Here is an 18,709-nt window from a genome sequence, read left to right as displayed (position 1 = left end):
AGCATTGCCAGCTTTTTAGTATGCAGTTACAGAATTGTCCCCACTTTCAGAAACACTCAGGTAATTTCAGTTCAGAGTGATGAAGTGCTCTGATAGAGGAAAGTGTGGAGTTCTCAGATAATACCTATGCTAGGACACCTTACCTAGCTTAAATGGTCCAAGAAAGTTTTTTAAAAGCAGATGTAGGCCAGGCACAATGGCTCACACCTATAATCGCAACACTTTGGGAAGTCAAGGCAGGCGGATCACTTGAGTCTCAGGAGTTCAAGACCAGCCTGGCCAACATGGTGAAACCCTGTCTCTATTAAAAATACAAAAATTAGGGTGTGATGGCTCACACCTGTAATCCCAGGTCCTTGAGAGGCTGAGGCAGGAGAATCACTTGAACGCGGGAGGCGGAGGTTGCAGTGCACTCCAGCCTTGGTGACAGTGGAAGACTCTGTCTCAGGAACAAAAACAACAAAAAGCTAATGGACCAAGTCCCAAGACTGTCAGTGGGAGTTAGGTGGAATGGGTGGAGGGGGCAGCTAAGGAAAAGAAGAGCACTTCAGGTAGAGAAAATAGGAAGGGTAAAGGCAAGTGTATGAATCAGGCTGATGTGTTCAGTGATCTCTAAGCAGAGAGAAGTTCCTGGATTATGATGTCACGGTAGGGAGTACCAGGAGGAGAGGAAGCTTGGGTGCCATGTTGCAGTTGAGCCTAAACTGAATACTGTCTATAGAAGGAAACAACAAACTTCATACTTTATGTACAAAGTAACATGGCCAACTTTTTGGCTTAGGTAGGTTATTTTTATGTCTTTGATAAGGGCAAGGTCTGAGATTCTGATCTTGAAGTCAAGAACTTTGTTTTTGTCCATTGTATCCTCAGAGCTTGGAATGGTGCCTGGCAAGGAGTAAGTATTCACCAAGTATGTTAGTGAGGCAGCATGGTTGCACACAGCAGCCAAGAGCACCGGCTGCAGCGCGGGTCTGAATCCTGATGCCACCATTACATAGCTTTGTGACCTTAAGCAAGTTTCTGAATCACCTGTGACTCAGATTTCTTATTTAGAAAATAAGGAGAACACGCCAGGCACGGTGGCTCGTGCCTGTAACCCTAGCACTTTGGGAGGCCAGGGCGGGTGGATCACTTGAGGTCTGGAGTTTGAGACCAGCCTGGTCAACGTGGTGAAACGCTGTCTCTACTAAAAATAAAAAATTTGCCGGGCGTGGTGGTGGATGCCTGTAATCTTAGCTACTTGGGAGGCTGAGGCAGGGGAATCACTTGAACCTGGAAGGCAGAGATTGCAGTGAGCCGAGATTGCACCATTGCATTCCAGCCCAGGCCGACATCAGTGAGACTCCATCTCCAAAAAAAAAAAAAAAAAGAAAAGAAAATGGGGAGAACGGTGGGACCTACCTGTCAGAATGTTGGAAGGATTAAATGAGTTTGCACAGGGTACTTAGACTAGTGCTTGACTCACAGTACACACAATGTAAATATTAACAGCTGTTACTATTTCTGCTGAGGGCCTGATTCTGAAACATTTGTGGGGCTACACAGGTATGGATGGATTCAGGAAATACTCATATGCACAGTTGATGATAGGATGTGGTAAACAAGGAAGGGAAGGAGGCATGGTTAATTCCCTTATATAGAGCTTAGGAAACTCAGTAAGTTCTCCCACCATCTCCTCTCCCACCTTCCCAACTTTGCACAGTAAAAAATCACTGCTAATCTGTTCTAGATAGTTCAGGAATGAGTTGAAGGCCAGGAGGTGGAGGCTTTGGTATGTTGAGGAAAGAGGATGTGATTCAACATGGCTTACCCTCTTTTGGATATTTGGCTTTTCTCTGATCTTTTTCATTCTTTTCCATGGAGTCTGTTCCTGAACTGTCTTCTCAGCTGGGAACGCAGAAGGGCCTCTCCCAGTCCGTGGCTGGTGGTGTAGCCGCCGTCCTCCCCACTCCCTTTGCTCGTTCTCTTTGTGCATCATTCCCTCCTCCCATTCTCTGCCTCCCCTTTCCCCCATGGTGGGGGACAAGAGAAAAGATGTTTCATCCTTTTTTGGCCTTGGCTACAGACTAGGTTGGTGCCTCACAATCCTGCTAATGAGGGGAGACTTGAGGGAGGTTGTTAAAACATTTGCCAGAAAAATGTTCCTTTGAGCAATTAAATTTAACTTACAAAGTTTCTCTTTTAATTCTGATCATCTGATGTGATATTGAGAAAGATTTAGAATCTAGCTTGAACCAAGTTTCTGTAACCTTGGGACCCTTTTGTTCCAGAAACCAGCTAATTCCTAAATGCAGTTTGTCTGTGAGGCAGGAGTCTTTGAACTCCCTTAAAAGCTCATTCAGGGCTCACGCCTGTAATCCCAGCACTTTGGGAGGCCGAGGCGGGCGGATCACGAGGTCAGGAGATCAAGCCCATCCTGGCTAACACGGTGAAACCCCCGTCTCTACTAAAATTACAAAAAATTAGCCAGGTGTGGTGGCAGGTGCCTGTAGTCCCAGCTACTCGGGAGGCTGAGGCAGGAGAATGGTGTGAACCTGGGAGGTGGAGGTTGCAGTGAGCCGAGATTGTGCCACGGCACTCCAGCCAGGGCAACGGAGTGAGACTTTGTCTCAAAAAAAAAAAGCCCATTAGGTTCACTGGAGCCAGGGGTTCCATGCTAGAGCCATGCTTTTCATTAGACCTGGGAAGTAGATATCCCAAGAATCTGGGAAGGAGCCTTAAGCTCTCCACTACAAACCTGACATTTCTTTGGAATCTTTTTTTAATCTTAAAAGGTCATGGGAATTTTATATTCTACTCCGTAATTCATCCCTGTTTGGTTTAATATAAATGTAAATTTCTTCCCTAATCTTATACCAAAACTGATGCTCCAGGAAGGTAAAACCTTTCATTTTCTTGTGTTTTCTCATATTCCCTTGCATGCTACCTCATTCCCCACTTTCAGGAGTGCAGACCACAAGGATTTGGGGCCAAAACCTTTCAGTTGAATGTCCTGCATTATTTCCCATGATGGAAGTTGGCTTGTTAAGTGGGTCCCCGTTTCTTTCCCTCGAGATATTAAATGAGGACTATAACTCTTTGAAATTATACCCTTGATCATAAATAATTTGTACTAGAAGCTTTCCATTTCCTAGAGTTTGTAATGAATGTAAATAGTCTATGAAATTTCTTGTCTGGATAGTCATGAAAAGATGGTAGCTTTCTCACTCCTTGCATATATCATGCTATTTAATTATGTAGTGCTTTAAAAACAAATAACTAAGCTTATGGAATTAATGCTAACCTTGTTATTGTTTTTAATTGACAGATTTCAACACTACACTTGCACAATGTCTTTGAAACCAAGAGTAGTTGATTTTGATGAAACATGGAACAAACTTTTGACGACAATAAAAGCTGTGGTCATGTTGGAATATGTTGAAAGAGCAACATGGAATGACCGCTTCTCGTATCCTTTTAATGGCAGCTCGATCAGTGTTCTAAAATTGATAAACTTGTTGAAAAGTGAGAAGATGTTCAATGTTATGGAGGAACTTTCCCATGTAACTATTTTCTAATATATTATTATCTACATTTCCAAGTTTGTCACCTCTTTTATGGCAATCAGTATTTGATAACCTTTCATTCAACAAGTATTTATTGAGTACTTAGTATCTGTCAAGGACTACTTTAGGCTTTGGGAATATAGTTGGTGAACAAAAAAAATGCCTTTCTATTATAAAAATAGAAACAGACACTAAGCAGGTTAAAAAAAAATCTAATGTCATTGCTTTTAAGAAGAGGTCGTGATAAATAAAAGCAGGATAAGGAAGTGGGGGAGGCTTGGAGTACCTGTGTGTGTGCTGCTCTTTTAGAATGGGTGGCCAAGGAAGACCTCCCTGAGTATGGTGACATTAGAGCAGAGACTGGAATGCAGCGAGGGAGCAAGCCATGTGATTTTGGGGGGAAGAGTGCACTTGGTGGAGAGTGAACAGCAAGTTCAGTGACTGGGGTGGAAGCGTGTTTTTTTTTTTTTTTTTGAGACGGAGTCTCGCTCTGTTGCCCAGGCTGGAGTGCAGTGGCGCAGTCTTGGCTTACTGCAAGCTCTGCCTCCCAGGTTCACAACATTCTCCTGCCCTAGCCTCCTGAGTAGCTGGGACTACAGGTGCCCACTACCATGCCTGGCTAATTTTTTTTTGTATTTTTAGTAGAGACGGGGTTTCACCATGTTAGCCAGGATGGTCTCGATCTCCTGACCTCGTGATCCGCCCGCCTCGGCCTCCTAATGTGCTGGGATTACAGGCATGAGCCATCACGCCCAGCTGGAAGTGTGTTTTTCATTAGATTGCCTACATTTGTGAATTGAGAGCTTTATGTAACAATGCAGATTGGTGATTTCTCTAGGATGCCCTGAAGCCTAGTTTCCTGCATTCCTCCATGACAGTGATCTGCTAGACCTAACTAGTGCTGCCCTCTCTAGTAATCTTCTGGGGCTACAGAAGGGCTGCCCTCATTATATGGGGCATACATTCTTTAGAAAAGCTCTGATTTCATAAGATAGTGGTTCAGCTTGTTCTCAATGCCTAATTCAGTTGTTAATATTAAGCTGAATGTGGATGCAAGAACAGTAAAGTTCTTTAGACCAACAGAAAACCATTTAATTCCTTACAACTCCAGTAGGCAGTAAGGGAAGTTTATTAAGCCAACTATGTTCTGGGCACTGAAGACATGTAAAAGGGTGATGACATTTCGGAAGGCTTCATAGTTTGCAAAGATCTTTTATATTTTTTATGCTATTTGATATCTCAAGTCCATCAGATCAGTGGTGCAAAAATAATTACTTGACTGTAACAGATGAGGAAACTGATGTCAGAGGTAAGGGACTTACTTGTCCAGGGTCACACAGGTAGTGATTGATGGAGCACAGACTTGAATATAGTATCTTAAACATCCAATTTCCCATGCTTTCTAGTCTATCTAGAGGATAACCAATGCAGATTCTGCCTTTGAATTAGATAGCTAATCTTTCTGTGGAACCTTATGGATTGGGGCAAGAATCTTAATAAAAGTTGAAAAAGTGTTGCCACTTGTGTAAGTGTTGCTACTTGTGAGATTGGTCTAGGCATGTTTTTAGGTGCTTTTAAGGATATTTTAACTAAAGGAGCAGAGAGGGAAGAGGAGTTGGTTATAGATGACTACAAGACGAGCAAGAGGAGGGAAAATGAACAGGAGGTAAAGAAAAAATAATTAAAATGTGTTCCTCATCGTTGTACAGAATTGACAATTTCTTGGTTTTTAAGTGGTTTTGAAATAGATTACTTCCCTGGAAAGTGACCCCTTCAGTCACTTTATTTCTCTGATGTTATTTGTTTGGTCCATCTAATATGGTTTAGTTATTCTTTTTTTTTTTTTTTTTTTAATCTTTACTTTTTAGAGACAGGGTCTCACTCTGTCACCCAGGCTGGAGTACAGTGGTGTGACCACAGCTCGCTGCAGCCTCAACCTCCTAGGCTCAAGAGATCTTTCCACCTCAGCCTCCTGAGTAGCTGGGACTACAGGCATGTACCACCACACCTAGATGATTTTGTTAATTTTTTTCTAGGGATGAGGTCTCACTATGTTGCCCAGGCTGGTCTTGAGCTCCTGGGCTCAATCACTTCTCCTACCTTGGCCTCCCAAAGTGCTAGGATTACAGGTGTGAGCCACCTTGCCCAGCTGGTGGCTGGGCCAGTTATTCTTCACTTGATCCTGAATTTTCTTTTCCCCCAAAATAAAAAAAAAAGTCTGCAAAAATAATGATTAAAGAGTATAGACCGGGCACGGTGGCTCACGCCTTTAATTCTGGCACTTTGATAGGCCGAGGTGGGTGGATCACGAGGTCAGGAGTTTGAGACCAGCCTGACCAACATGGCAAAACCCTGTCTCTATTAAAATTAAAAAATTAGCCGGGCGTGATTGTGGGTGCCTGTAATCCCAGCTACTCGGGAGACTGAGGCAGGTGAATTGTTTGAACCCTGGGAGGCAGAGGTTGCAGTGAACCAAGATTGGGCCTGCACTCTAGCCTGGGCAACAAGAGCAAGACTCCATTTCAAAAATAAATAAAAGGCTATGTTACTGATTGTTATAAGGTAAAATTCCATCATTTTCCCTGTTATTTTGCCCAAGAATATAAAGTTCACTTCTGACCCTTAATATCTTAAGTAGAAATTTTAAGGGCCATACAATGTAAATATTTTGAAAAGGAAAAAACAGGTCCCCCCACATTGTTTCAGATATGCATTATTATTTGAACTTTTAGCATGCATTTGTGGGGAGTGTGGGTATATATATAACACAAATATGGACAAGTTCATAAAATACACTGTTGCACAAATAATTATAATGCAAGCAATTATGTTATCAATAGAACATTGAACAATAGAACATTGTCAACATTCACTATAACCCCCCCCGAAACACGTGACCCTCTAAGTTCACAATCCCACCCGTTTCTCTAGGAACTAACTACTATCTTGATTTTTGTGCCTGTTGTTTTTGTGGTTCTTTTTTTTTATTAGACATAATGCAGTGATCTCAGCTCATTACAGCCTCCACCTCCCAGGTTGAAGTGATTCTCATACCTCAGCCTCCTGAGTAGCTAGGATTAAAAGTGCCCATCACCATGCCTGGCTAATTTTTGTACTTTTGGTAGAAATGGGGTTTTGCCATGTTGGCCAAGCTGGTCTCGAACCCCTGGGCTCATGTGATCCAGGCACTTTGGCACTTCTGAAGTGCTAAGATTACAGGTGTGAGACATGGCTCCCAGCTTTTTGTGGTTCTTAAATGGTGAATTCTTTGATTCTTGGACTTCATATAAATAGAATAAATAATGTGAATCTTTTTTTTTTTTTTTTTTTTTTTTTTGTGGCAGGGTCTCTGTTGCCCAGGTTGGAGTGCAGTGGTGTGATCTTGGCTCGCTGCAGCCTCCACCTCCTGGGTTTAAGTGATGCTCATGCCTCATCCTCCTGAGTAGCTGGGATTACAGGTACGTGCCACCATGCCTGGCTAATTTTTGTATTTTTGGTAGAGGCGGGGTTTCACCATATTGGCCAAGCTGGTCTTGAACTCCTGATCTTAAGTGATCCCCCCCTGCCTCGGCCTCCTAAAGTTCTGGGATTACAGGTATGAGCCACTATGACCAGCCAATGGTGAATTCTTTGATTTTTGGACTATGTATAAATAGGCTGTACCTGGCCCTGTTCTGGTTTACTTTTACTCAAGGTTTTCTCTCTTTTAGTAGCTGTTAGGACAGATTTCCAGACTCCAGCAGCATAATGTAGACATTTTCCTACTTGAGGAGAAGTGGCATCTAAAAGATTATAGTAGGTCCAAAGTGATTGTTAGGGGAGACTTAATATTGCCTTCCCTCAACATATTTCTTCCAGGTAGGAAAATGAGTTCATCCTCCCACCATTTAAACCCAGGCATACTGTTGTCTTCATTTGTTTTTGTTTGTTTGTTTGTTTTTTTCTGAGACAGAGTTTTGCTCTTGCTGCCCAGGCTGGAGTGCGACAGTGTGATCTTGGCTCACTCCAACCTCTGCCTCCTGAGTTCAAGCGATTCTCCTGCCTCAGCCTCCCAAGTAGCTGGGATTACAGGCATGTGCTATCACACCCGGCCAATTTTGTATTTTTTTTAGTAGAGACAGGGTTTCACCATGTTGGCCAGGCTGGTCTTGAACTCCTGACCTCAGATGATCTACCTACCTTGGCCTCCCAAAGTTCTGGGATTATAGGCGTGAGCCACCACACCTGGCCATCATTTCTAGTTTATATTCTATCAGGCATCTCTTTCAAACATAGACCAATTTTGATGTCATTTGAAAATATTGAGGCAGGTAATCTGTATCCTTGACACTTTTCACAAGTGTTAGAAGGAGAAGGTCTTAGTAGCCATGGAGTCTGTACATAGCAGCCCATCATTCTTTCTTGGATTTTACCGATGGGGAAAGATTTTATCTATAGTCAGGTGTGTTTGGTGCATCAGCAACTGCCTCACCCTATTCTAAATTGTATCAGGCTAATTGATATTTGTTCACATTGATTCACTAGCTGTACACTTGAAAATTTTTGATTTAATTAGTCATTTTTTATCCTTGCTTGCTAATTCATGATTTCATAGATACCGCATTTGTATTCTTTCTCATTAGAAATGTCAGCAAATCTGGCGGGGCGCAGTGGCTCACGCCTGTAATCCCAGCAGTTTGGGAGGCTGAGGCGAATGGATCACCTGAGGTCAGGAGTTCGAGACCAGCCTGGCCAACATGGTTAAACCCCATCTTTACTAAAAATACAAAAAAATTATCCAGGCATGGTGGCGCTCAACCGTAATCCCAGCTACTCGGGAGGTAGGCAGGAGAACTGCTTGAACCTGGAGGGTGGAGGTTGCAGTGAGCCGAGATTGTGCCACTTCACTGCCTGGGCAAAAGACCGAAACTCTGTCTCAAAAAAAAAAAAAAAAAAAAAAAAGGTCAGCAAATTCCTTTTTACTGTTAATTTAATTTAATTTAATTTTTTAATTGTCAAATCCTTTTTTGGTTGTCTTACCATTTTCAATTTTTTAGATAACCTTTACTTTTACTCCATTGCAAAACTCTTACTGTTTTTGACCCACAGCATAATAGAATTCATACTGTTAAATCTCAAAATTAAGCCCAATCATAGGAAACACCTTTTAATAGAGAACATGAAATAAAATAAATAACTTTGCTGCTGATTAGGACTATCTTTTGGTTGCAGCTAAGAGCTTTCATTCTGGAACAGCTTAGTTTCTGACTGAGACATTTTTAAACTGGAAAGTTCATAAATAGAAGAGTTTTTGTATTCTGGCTCCCTAAAAAATGACTTAGGAAAAGATAAGTCTAGTGAAAGAATGTTTAAGTTGAAATCTGACCTCTAGTTATTTTGTGTTTTGTTTTTTTGTTTTGTTTTTTTTTTTGAGATGGTGTCTCACTCTGTTGCCAGGCTGGAATGCAGTGGCGTGATCTCGGCTCACTGCAACCTCCGCCTGCCAGGTTCAAGCAATTCTCCTGCCTCAGCCTCCCAAGTAGCTGGCATTACAGGCATGTGCCACCACACCCGGCTAATTTTGTATTTTTAGTAGAGACAGAGTTTCACCATGTTGGCCAGGATGGTCTTAATCTCTTTTTTAAATTAATTAATTATTTATTTATTTTGAGATGGAGTCTTGCTCTGTAGCCCAGGCTGGAGTGCAGTGGTGTGATCTCAGCTCACTGCAACCTTCGCCTCCTAGGTTCACGCCATTTTCCTGCCTCAGCCTCTCCAGTAGCTGGGACTACAGACGCCTGCCACCACGCCTGGCTAATATTTTTGTGTTTTTAGTAGAGATGGGGTTTCACCATGTTAGCCAGGATGGTCTCAATCTCCTGACCTCGTGATCTGCCCACCTTGGCCTCCTAAAGTTCTGGGGTTACAGGCGTGAGCCCCCACGCCTGGCCTCGATCTCTTGACCTTGTGATCCGCCCGCCTTGGCTTCCCAAAGTGCTGGGATTACAGGTGTCAGCCACCATGCCCAGCCAACGTTTTTTGTCTTTTAAAGTGTCTTGTCTATAATCGAATCATAGCTGAGTGTTGGAGGTTGAAAAGCTCATTTTCATAGGTGTTCTTCATAAGGGCTAAACATTTCCTGGTTGGTTGGATATTTAAATAGGTTAGAGAAAAAGAACATATTTAATTGGTTAAAATTATACAGTGGTTTGAGACCCAAAACTATGGTGAGTTAAAACATGAACTTTAAATTTTTATTAAGGTGGATTCACTCCATTAAAAAAATACGTATATTCTGGAAGAGTCCAACAGTGCAGAAGTACTATGTATGGAATGAAGTAGGAGAGTCTACCTGTACCACCTCTCTTGTGTAGCTCCTTTCTCCTTAAGCTGGAGATGTGACACAAATCCTTCCAGTAGATTTTGTTTACATTTACATGCAGTGGATATATTAATTTTGGCGTTGTGAGACATTTGGGCACATAATTAACATATGCAAAAATCATGGTATTGAATAGTTTTAATTTTTCAGTACCAATTAAGTCATATCTTTTAGAAGTAAGTGTGTATATGGCTTTAGGAAGACATAGTTGGAGCAAATAACATCATTATGTTGTATGAAAATTCTAGAAGTAGGTATTCAGAACCATAAGACATAATCTTTGTTAAAATGTCCACATAGTCTTTGTTACAAAGTTTACGTAATCTTTGTTAAAATGATTTAATTACTAATTATTACTAAAAATAAGTAAAGCTGGGTGTGGTGGCTTATACCTATAATCCCAGCACTTTGGCAGGCCAAGGCAGAAGGATTGCCTGAGCCCAGGAGTTTGAGACCAGCCTAGGCAACATGGTGAGACCCTGTTTCTACAAAAAAATTTTTTGAAGTAAAAATATAAATAAATAAAGCTTGAAAATGTATAAATAGAACCGATCAAAAATTTATAAATAAGTAAATAAATGTGGAGAGGGCTGCTTGTGCTTTCTGGCGTAAGGGAGCATGTGAGATTGATTTTCCATCTCCTTTCCTTCGGTAGGATTTAATAAATCGTCATGCGCTGGGAACTGTGCCTGGGAGCTGGGAGTATGGAGTTGATGAAGGATAGGCTAATGTGGATGGGAAAGGTATAAGTAAATTTTACTGTATAAAAATAAATTTTGTAGAATAATATATAAAGTGTTGGGGGGGACATAGAGGAGGAAGAATTTGCATCCTTATTTTTAAATTAACATTTTTATTTCACAGTATTTCCTAATCTTTCTATTAAACGTAAACACCTGACTTCATCCTGAATCATCAGCCTTATTATCAGTTTGTATCAGCATCTTTAGTTAGGCTGATCTCAGGTTGCTCATAGGTCCTTTATCTTCTACATTTGGTTAGTGATGGGCAGTTTATAAAGTACTTTAACATATCTGAGTTTATTTGGGTAAACTATGGAGATGTCAGGGAAAGGTTCCTTATCTTTACCTTGGAGACACTTGGTGGTGGTCATCGTACCGATCAGATGGCATAGCTTTATCATGGAATAGTCCTGGAGTATAACCACCTGGAGGTCCTGACCTCTGTGTTGCTCTGGTATCAGTGTTCCTGTGGACAAATGAGCTGTTACCCCCAAAATGCCTTGTCACAGTGGTTGGAGGCAGCATATGAAACACCTAGTTCCCAGAATCATAATCTAATACCGTGTCTGGCCCCAAACTTGTAAATGGGCTTTGCCTTAAGTCTTATCTTTTGTTCTTCTTGGTCTATAATGTTTCTAATTATTGGAGATGTTGAGAAGATCCAATAAAGCAAAGAATATTAGAAAAAAGAAAAAAAGGAAAAAGGAAATGCCACCCCAGAGAGGCTAGGAAACTTGGTGAAGTTCACTAGCTAGTGAAAGGTAAAGTCTCAGGTCTTACTTCTTTCCACTCCTGTTATCTACCTCCGGTGAGACTTAGCAAGGTACTTAGTTGATGTTCAGAAACTTAATTGATATTCCTATTCATGGTATATTTCTTCTGATAGAATAACGGTAGAGTATCCTAACTGCTATGGTGTAGGAGGCTGTGTCAAATGAATAATTTTTGTTTAGTTTCTCAGAATTGCTTAGACATATCTGCCTCTTGTCATATTCCATAGCCCTTCATTGATACTATGCTAATATCCATTCTAATATAAATCTTATTTTGTAGGATTCTGGGTAATTTGAATTTCCAGAAACTCCCTCTGGATTTTAACCTGTCTGATAAGAACCGTTTTCCTTACAGTGTCTTCAAATAATTCTCAGTAAATACTTGTGGAACAAATAAATGAATGAATCTTATAGTGCTTTTTAAAGTAAGCATGGTTATGTATTCTATCTTTGTCATATATATAACAGTATTATGTATATTATAAGCTAAACCATGGAAAGAAGTAATGTTTTTTCATTTTTTAATGCCAAACAAGGTAAATCTCATTATGTTTTAAACTTGTCTCCAATAAATATGAAAACCTTAATAATTTAACTAGAGATATCTATGCTTTATGTGTGGCCTATCCTGAACCCCTTGGAGAAAGACTTTATACAGAAACTAAGATTTTTTTGGAAAATCACGTTCGGCATTTGCACAAGGTAAGCAATGATACATACATGATATAAATATGTTGATAGTTGTGTACCTTACTAGTATACTGTTTTCCAGTGTAGAACTTTTATCAAGGTGAGCTTGTTTTGCTGCTGCTGCTGCTTTTTAAATTTTTTTTATTTTTTTGAGATGGAGTCTCGCTCTGTCGCCCAGGTTGGAGTGAAGTGGTGCGATCTCTACTCACTGCAAGCTCCGCCTCCCGGGTTCACGCCATTCTTCTGCCTCAGCCTCCCGAGTAGCTGGGACTACAGGCGCCCACCACCACGTCTGGCTAATTTTTTGTATTTTCAGTAGAGACAGGGTTTCACCATGTTAGACAGGATGGTCTCCATCTCCTGACCTCGTGATCCACCTGCCTCGGCCTCCCAAAGTGCTGGGATTACAGATGTAAGCCACCGTGCCCGGCCTGCTTTTTTTAAATATAGGAATAGGTGGGAATACAGACACACACCACCACACCTGGCAATTTTTTTTTTCTTTTTTTTTTTTTGGTAGAGACGGTGGTCTCACTATATTGCCTAGGCTGGTCTCAAACTCCTGGGCTCCAGTGATCCTCCCGCCTTGGCCTCCCTTGTTTTTGCTTCTTAATTGGCATTTTAAAAATATATACATATTAAGATCTTTGAGTCAAGCACTGTGTTGTTAGGGAAATCAGTTTACTTGTTCAGCATCTTGTAATTAGTAAATGAAGGAGAGGGTCAGCTCAGAGTTTGTTGAGTTTAAACTCATAGGAATATCCTATTCCTCTGGATATTGTTTAACACAGCCAAATTTTCCCTTGTTGTTTATTCGTATCTCTTGGTAAATCTCTGTCTTTATTATTTTCAGCTTTTTAGCTGCCTTTCATATGCTATAGAAAGTCTTCCCAAAATCTAAAATTAAAAAGAAATGGTAAACGATGATAGAAGCTGTCTCTGTGGCCACTTTTTTGATTTTATGCTACACATAGGGGGCAGCATCACAGGCATGACCTGTGTATAAACAGTGAACTTCGCAGTATTTTGCCATAGACAGCATTTCTAACTTAATTTAGACTACTGATCTAATCAGGAACTGGGTGAGATAATTTTGTGCCTGCGTAAGAATCTTCACTCTGCTTTTTATTAGCTGTTGTAACCACAGGCAACTCACTTAACAACTACCTTATGCACTGAGTTTTGTCTTTCTTTATCTATAAAATGGGAGTAAAACAACACAGTTTATTTAAACTGTCTAACCCTGCACGTGGTCAGGAGTAGATACTTTTTTAAATAGTAAGAATTGGCCTGGTGTGGTGGCTTACACCTGTAATCTCAGCAGTTTGGGAGGCTGAGGCAGGAGGATCATATGAGGCCAGGAGTTCAAGACCAGCCTAGGCAATATAGTGAGACACTATCTGTACAAAAAAAAAAACACAAAAACTCATAAGTAAGGCACAATTGATTGTGTGCTGTTTCCCTGAAAATACTGGAAAATGCTCTACTTTTGACTGTATATGGCATGTGCATTTTAGTGTTCTAATGTGATCATTTATCCACTTATGAAAGCACTTTTGATTGCAAGTGTGTTAAAGTGGTCTTAAAGTGTTTATGTTTAGTATGTTAATTTAAAGTTCTACTATTGTCAGCTAGTGAGCTTTGGTTACACCATAAATGATAACTACATAAGACATTAATAATTTTTTTGCAATTTTATATTTTAGGTTACATTGTGTGAATTTTTTTTTTTTTTTTTTTTTGAGAGAGAGAGTCTTGCTCTGTTCCCCAGGCTGGAGTACAGTGGTAGGATCTTGGCGTGATCGAGTTCAAGTGATTCTCCTGCCTCAGCTGCCCAAGTAGCTGGAACTTACAGGCGTGTGCCACCACGGCTGGCTAATTTTTTTGTATTTAGTAGAGATGGGGTTTCACCATGTTGGTCAGGCTGGTCTTGAACTCCTGACCTCAGGTTATCCGCTCGCCTCTGCCTCCCAAAGTGCTGGAATTACAGGCGTGAGCCACTGCACCCGGCTCACTTTATTCTCTATTATGGATGTTTCACTTTCATATTGAAGACTCACATCTTTCCCAGTTGTTTCATTTTTAATAAGTGTAGTTAATATGTATTGTGTAAATGTAATTTATACAGTTTTAATTATGTAAATTATTTTAGAACATTAATTTTGATACATTTTATGGTTCACAGTGAAAATGATTATTGCTTTTCAAGTAAAAATATTTTTCCTCTTTATATAGAGAGTTCTGGAGTCAGAAGAACAAGTACTTGTTATGTATCATAGGTACTGGGAAGAATACAGCAAGGGTGCAGACTATATGGACTGCTTATATAGGTGAGTGTGCCTTTAAAGTCTAGACAAGCTAAGCAGCGTTGCCTGCATTCAATAGTTGACAGGATAATTTTTTTATTATCTATTTCTCATTCACATGTGCAGAACTAAAGCATCCTCTCTGACATGGACTTTTCTCTGCTATGGGGAAAGGTCTATAGTCAGGGTAAGGTGGGTATTTAGGAGCCAGGGAGTGTGTGGAATGTTCTGTGAAAAGTAAAACTGTACTCAATTGCATGGCTCTGTTTCTTCTGATTGTTTGCAACCTGTAGCATGTGTTTAATCTCAACAGAGATCAATGTGAAAATTCAACTTGCATGAAACTTAGTGGGAAAATCTCAGCTCATGTCCCCTCAATATGTTCTTATTTGCTCTAGCATTCAGTATTTTATGTTTGATGCAAACGATGTTAGATAAATTACTGGGTTATTTTCCCCTTGAAGTTCTGCATTCCCCATGCTCTAGGCATATTGAATTACTTGTAGTTTCATGATGACCCATGGTCTCTCTCATTTTCCTGCCTTTCCTGGTGCTGTTCCATCTGCCTGGATTGCTCTCTCTTTCTTTTTCTATTTTTCTTTCTTTTATTTTGTCCTTTTTTTTTTTTTTTTTTTTTTTTTGAGGCAGGATCTCATCTAGGCTGCAGTGTAGTAGCATGATCTCAGCTCACTGCAGCCTCAACCTCCTGGGCCCTAGCAATCCTCCCACCTCAAACCCTCTTCTCCCCAGTTGCTGGAACAACAGGTGTGCACCGCCATGCCCAGCTAATTTTGTTTATTTTTTGTAGAGATGCTCTCTCACCATGTTGCCGAGGATGGTCTTGAACTCCTGAGCTTAAGCCGTTCTCCCACCTCAGCCTCCCAAAGTGCTGGGATTACAGGCATGAGCCACTGTGTCTGTCTAAATTAGTACTATTAAATTGGTGCTACTTATGAACTTTTAGTCAGTGTTGCAGCATATTTAGTATGTGTGTGTAAAATGATATGAGTAGTTAGTATCTCCATTGTTTACAGAGGAAGAAAGCAATGCTGAGAGCATGATTTTGTTGAAGGTCACTCAGCTAATGAGTCGCAAAGGCAGGATTTAAACCCAGATCAGTCTGAATCCGAAGCCCATCCATTTAACTACTTAATTCTACCATAATCTTGTTCCAGAAACATGCTATTTCACTTAAGTAGATTCTACTCTCAATCTTTTTCTTGTATAGGCATACTTTGGAGATGATGTGGGTTCAGTTCCAGACCACCACACAATAAAGGGAATATTGCAATAAGACAAGTCACACAAATTGTTTGGTTTCCCAGTGCATATAAGTTATGTTTATGCTATACTGTAGTCAAAGTGTGCAGTAGTATTGTCTAAGAAAATGTGCACAACTTAATTTAAAATTACTTTATTGCTAAAAAAGAAAAAATGCTATTGATCATTTGAGCCTTCAGCAAGTTGTAATCATTTTGCCAGTCTTCTTGCCTGGGTGTTGAGGGCTGCTGACTGATCATGGTAGTGGTTGCTGAAGGTTGGGGAGGCAATGTGTGGCAATGTGTCCGAATAAGACAACAATGAAGTTAGCTGCATCAGTTGACTCTTTCTTCACAAAAGATTTCTCTGTAGGGTGCAATGCTGTTGGATAGCATTTTACTTGCAGTAGAAATTCTTAAAAAATTGGAGTCAGTCCTCTCAAACCCTGCCACCACCTTATCAGCTAGACTTATATGATATTGGAATCCTTTGTTGTCGTTTCAACAATGTTCCTACCATCTTATTAGGAGTAGATTCTATCTCAAGAAACCACTTTTTCATCCATAAGAAGCAACTCCTTATCCATTCAAGTTATAGCATGAGATTGCAGCAATTCAGTCCCATATTCAGGATCCACTTCTGAGTTCTCTTGATGTTTCCACAACATCTCCAGTCACTTCCTCCCCGGAGTCTTGACCCTCTCTAAGTCATCCATGAGGGTTGGAAGTGTTAACCAAAATGAGTGACTGAGGCAGGTGTCTCAATCAAGGTTTATTGAGCCAGCTTAAGGATGCACCCAGGAAAATGCAAGGCACAGATGCATCTGTGGCTGTTTTGTCCAAAGAGGTTCTTAGGAGGTTTAGTGTTTGTACATTTTCCTTAAAACATGAGGGGTGGTGGCAGTGAGGCAAATGATTATCTACTTGTGAGACTAATTAATGCCCAGTAAATCTACATTTTATATAAGGTAAACCTTTGAAGAAAAAGGATATAGAGGAAGAAAACAGTTGTTCAGACATCTCACGGAGAGGTAAAGAATGATTACTGTCATCTTGCCTTTGCTCTGTGCCTGGGAATATCAACTAAGAATTGACACTTGCCAGGTGGATGCTAACAGACCTTAGGTTTTAGGAACTAGACTTTAGATTACAGATCTGGAGTTATAATTGACCTGTCCATGTGTTATGGGAGGATTTACATTTTAACGGTTTCAAGGCTGGCAAAGAATTTATGTATGAGTGACTTTTTGAGGGAGGGTAGTCATAAGGAAGTGGCTGAGGTTTTTTGCCTTACCCCAGGGGTCTGGCTAATATATAATGTTTCCACACAAAGTTGTAACAGTTATCCGTCCAGGAAAAGGATGACCATTTAGCATGACTCAGCCTCCAAGGTTAAATTCCTGTTTTGGCATAGGAATTTTGGGAATCCTGAGATTTTATTTCCCTTTACAGAATTGGCATCTTCCAATCACCTGTTCATAATGATATTTAGACCTTCTCCCATGAATCATAAATGTTCTTTTATTTTATTATTAATTTTTGAGACCGAGCCTTGCTCTGTTGCCGTAGCTGGAGTGCAGTGGCACAGTCTTGGCTCACTTCAGCCTCTGCCTCCCAGGTTCAAGTGATTTTTCTTCCTCAGCCTCCTGAGTAGCTGGGATTAGAGGCACGTGCCACCACACCTGGCTAATTTTTGTATTTTTTTAGTAGAGATGGGGTTTCACCATATTGGCCAGGATGGCCTCGAACTCCTGACCTCAAGTGTTCTGCCCACCTCAGCCTTCCAAACTGCTGGGATTACAGGCATGAGCCACTGTGTCCAGCCGCGTGTCTTTATTAGGAAGCAAATATGTGGTTAATAAATTTGATTGTAAAATACTACAGTGACTTATAAAATAAAATTAATAATGGTGTCCATATTAAAATGAAAAATGGCACTGTTAATATTTTAAATCATGACTAAATTAAATTAATTAATTAATTATTTTTTTTCAGGCTCAGTCTTGCTCTGTCGCCCAGGCTGGAGTGTAATGGTGCGATCTTGTCTCACTGCAACCTCTACCTCCTGGGTTCAAGTGATTCTCCTGCCTCAGCCTCCTGAATAGCTGGGATTACAGGCAGCCACCACCATGCCTGGCTAATTATTGTATTTTTTTAGTAGAGGTGGCATTTCACCATGTTGGCCAAGCTGGTCTGACCTCAGGTGATCCGCCCGCCTCGGCCTCCCAAAGTGCTGGGATTACAGACGTGAGCCACCTCACCTGGCCATGACTTGATTTTAAAACGTTGTATTTCAAGCTTAAATTTACCAAGAGTAGCAATCTGCAATAAGAAAGACATAGTTAATGTAAGTTAGTTTAAATTTTATTCTGTGAGGAAAAGATAATACTGGTTTGTCCTAGCAGATACAAAGCATGTAAAGCTGCACTAAATTAGTAACCTGGCTCGAGAATATACATCCAGATCTTTGGAATGGATTAGTGAATTCAGGCCTGATCTGCAGATCTAGCATCTGCTTCTATGCTAAGCAGTTTACACTTATTACATAGTTAAAGAAAGCTCCTGTAGAATTCTGAATAGGGAAGTGACATCCTGACAGCAGAGTTTTTAGATGAATTAAAGATGCCAGAAACTGAAGTAGAGCCCAGTCATAAAAGTGTTTCACATGATCGGGGCAGAGGGTAAGCAAGTACATTGGAAGTCAAAGGAAGTAGTGGGAGGAGGTGATGAATACTTTAGGAAGACAGGAAGACTGACTAATTAAAGCAGGCAAAATGAAAGGATGAGATAAGGGATTCTGATGTTTTAGGTGAGGTTACCGGAATGGTCTTGGTTCCAGTGACCAGAAAAGAAAACTGGTTTGGAGCAGAGATTCCATATTGGAAGGCATATGTAAATGGTAATGATATGACAACTAAGTACCCTCTACTGAGGGAGCACCCCTCCTTGATGAAATCTTACATTTGTTTCTATATTCTAGCACAGAGTGAGCTCTGTGTGGGCAGAGACCATGTTTTTGCTTTTCATCTTTG

General features: G+C 40.6%; 1 protein-coding gene across 5 annotated transcripts in view; it reads left to right on the top strand.

Moving 5' to 3' along the window:
- Positions 1 to 18,709, top strand: part of CUL2 (cullin 2) — an 85,893-nt gene that overhangs the window by 16,339 nt on the left and 50,845 nt on the right. For all 5 annotated transcript variants that reach the window (XM_065520535.2, XM_005564957.4, XM_074001411.1 and 2 more), the window contains exons 2-4: positions 3,308 to 3,448; positions 12,022 to 12,124; positions 14,348 to 14,442. In XM_065520535.2, coding sequence (XP_065376607.1) covers positions 3,330 to 3,448; positions 12,022 to 12,124; positions 14,348 to 14,442 — 317 coding nt within the window. In that variant the 5' untranslated portion in view covers positions 3,308 to 3,329. The remainder of the gene's footprint in view (positions 1 to 3,307; positions 3,449 to 12,021; positions 12,125 to 14,347; positions 14,443 to 18,709) is intronic.

Source organism: Macaca fascicularis, chromosome 9 (assembly GCF_037993035.2).
Source record: "Macaca fascicularis isolate 582-1 chromosome 9, T2T-MFA8v1.1".
Lineage (NCBI taxonomy): Eukaryota > Metazoa > Chordata > Mammalia > Primates > Cercopithecidae > Macaca > Macaca fascicularis.
Note: the sequence above shows the minus strand (reverse complement) of the source record. Positions and strands in the feature narration are given on the sequence as shown.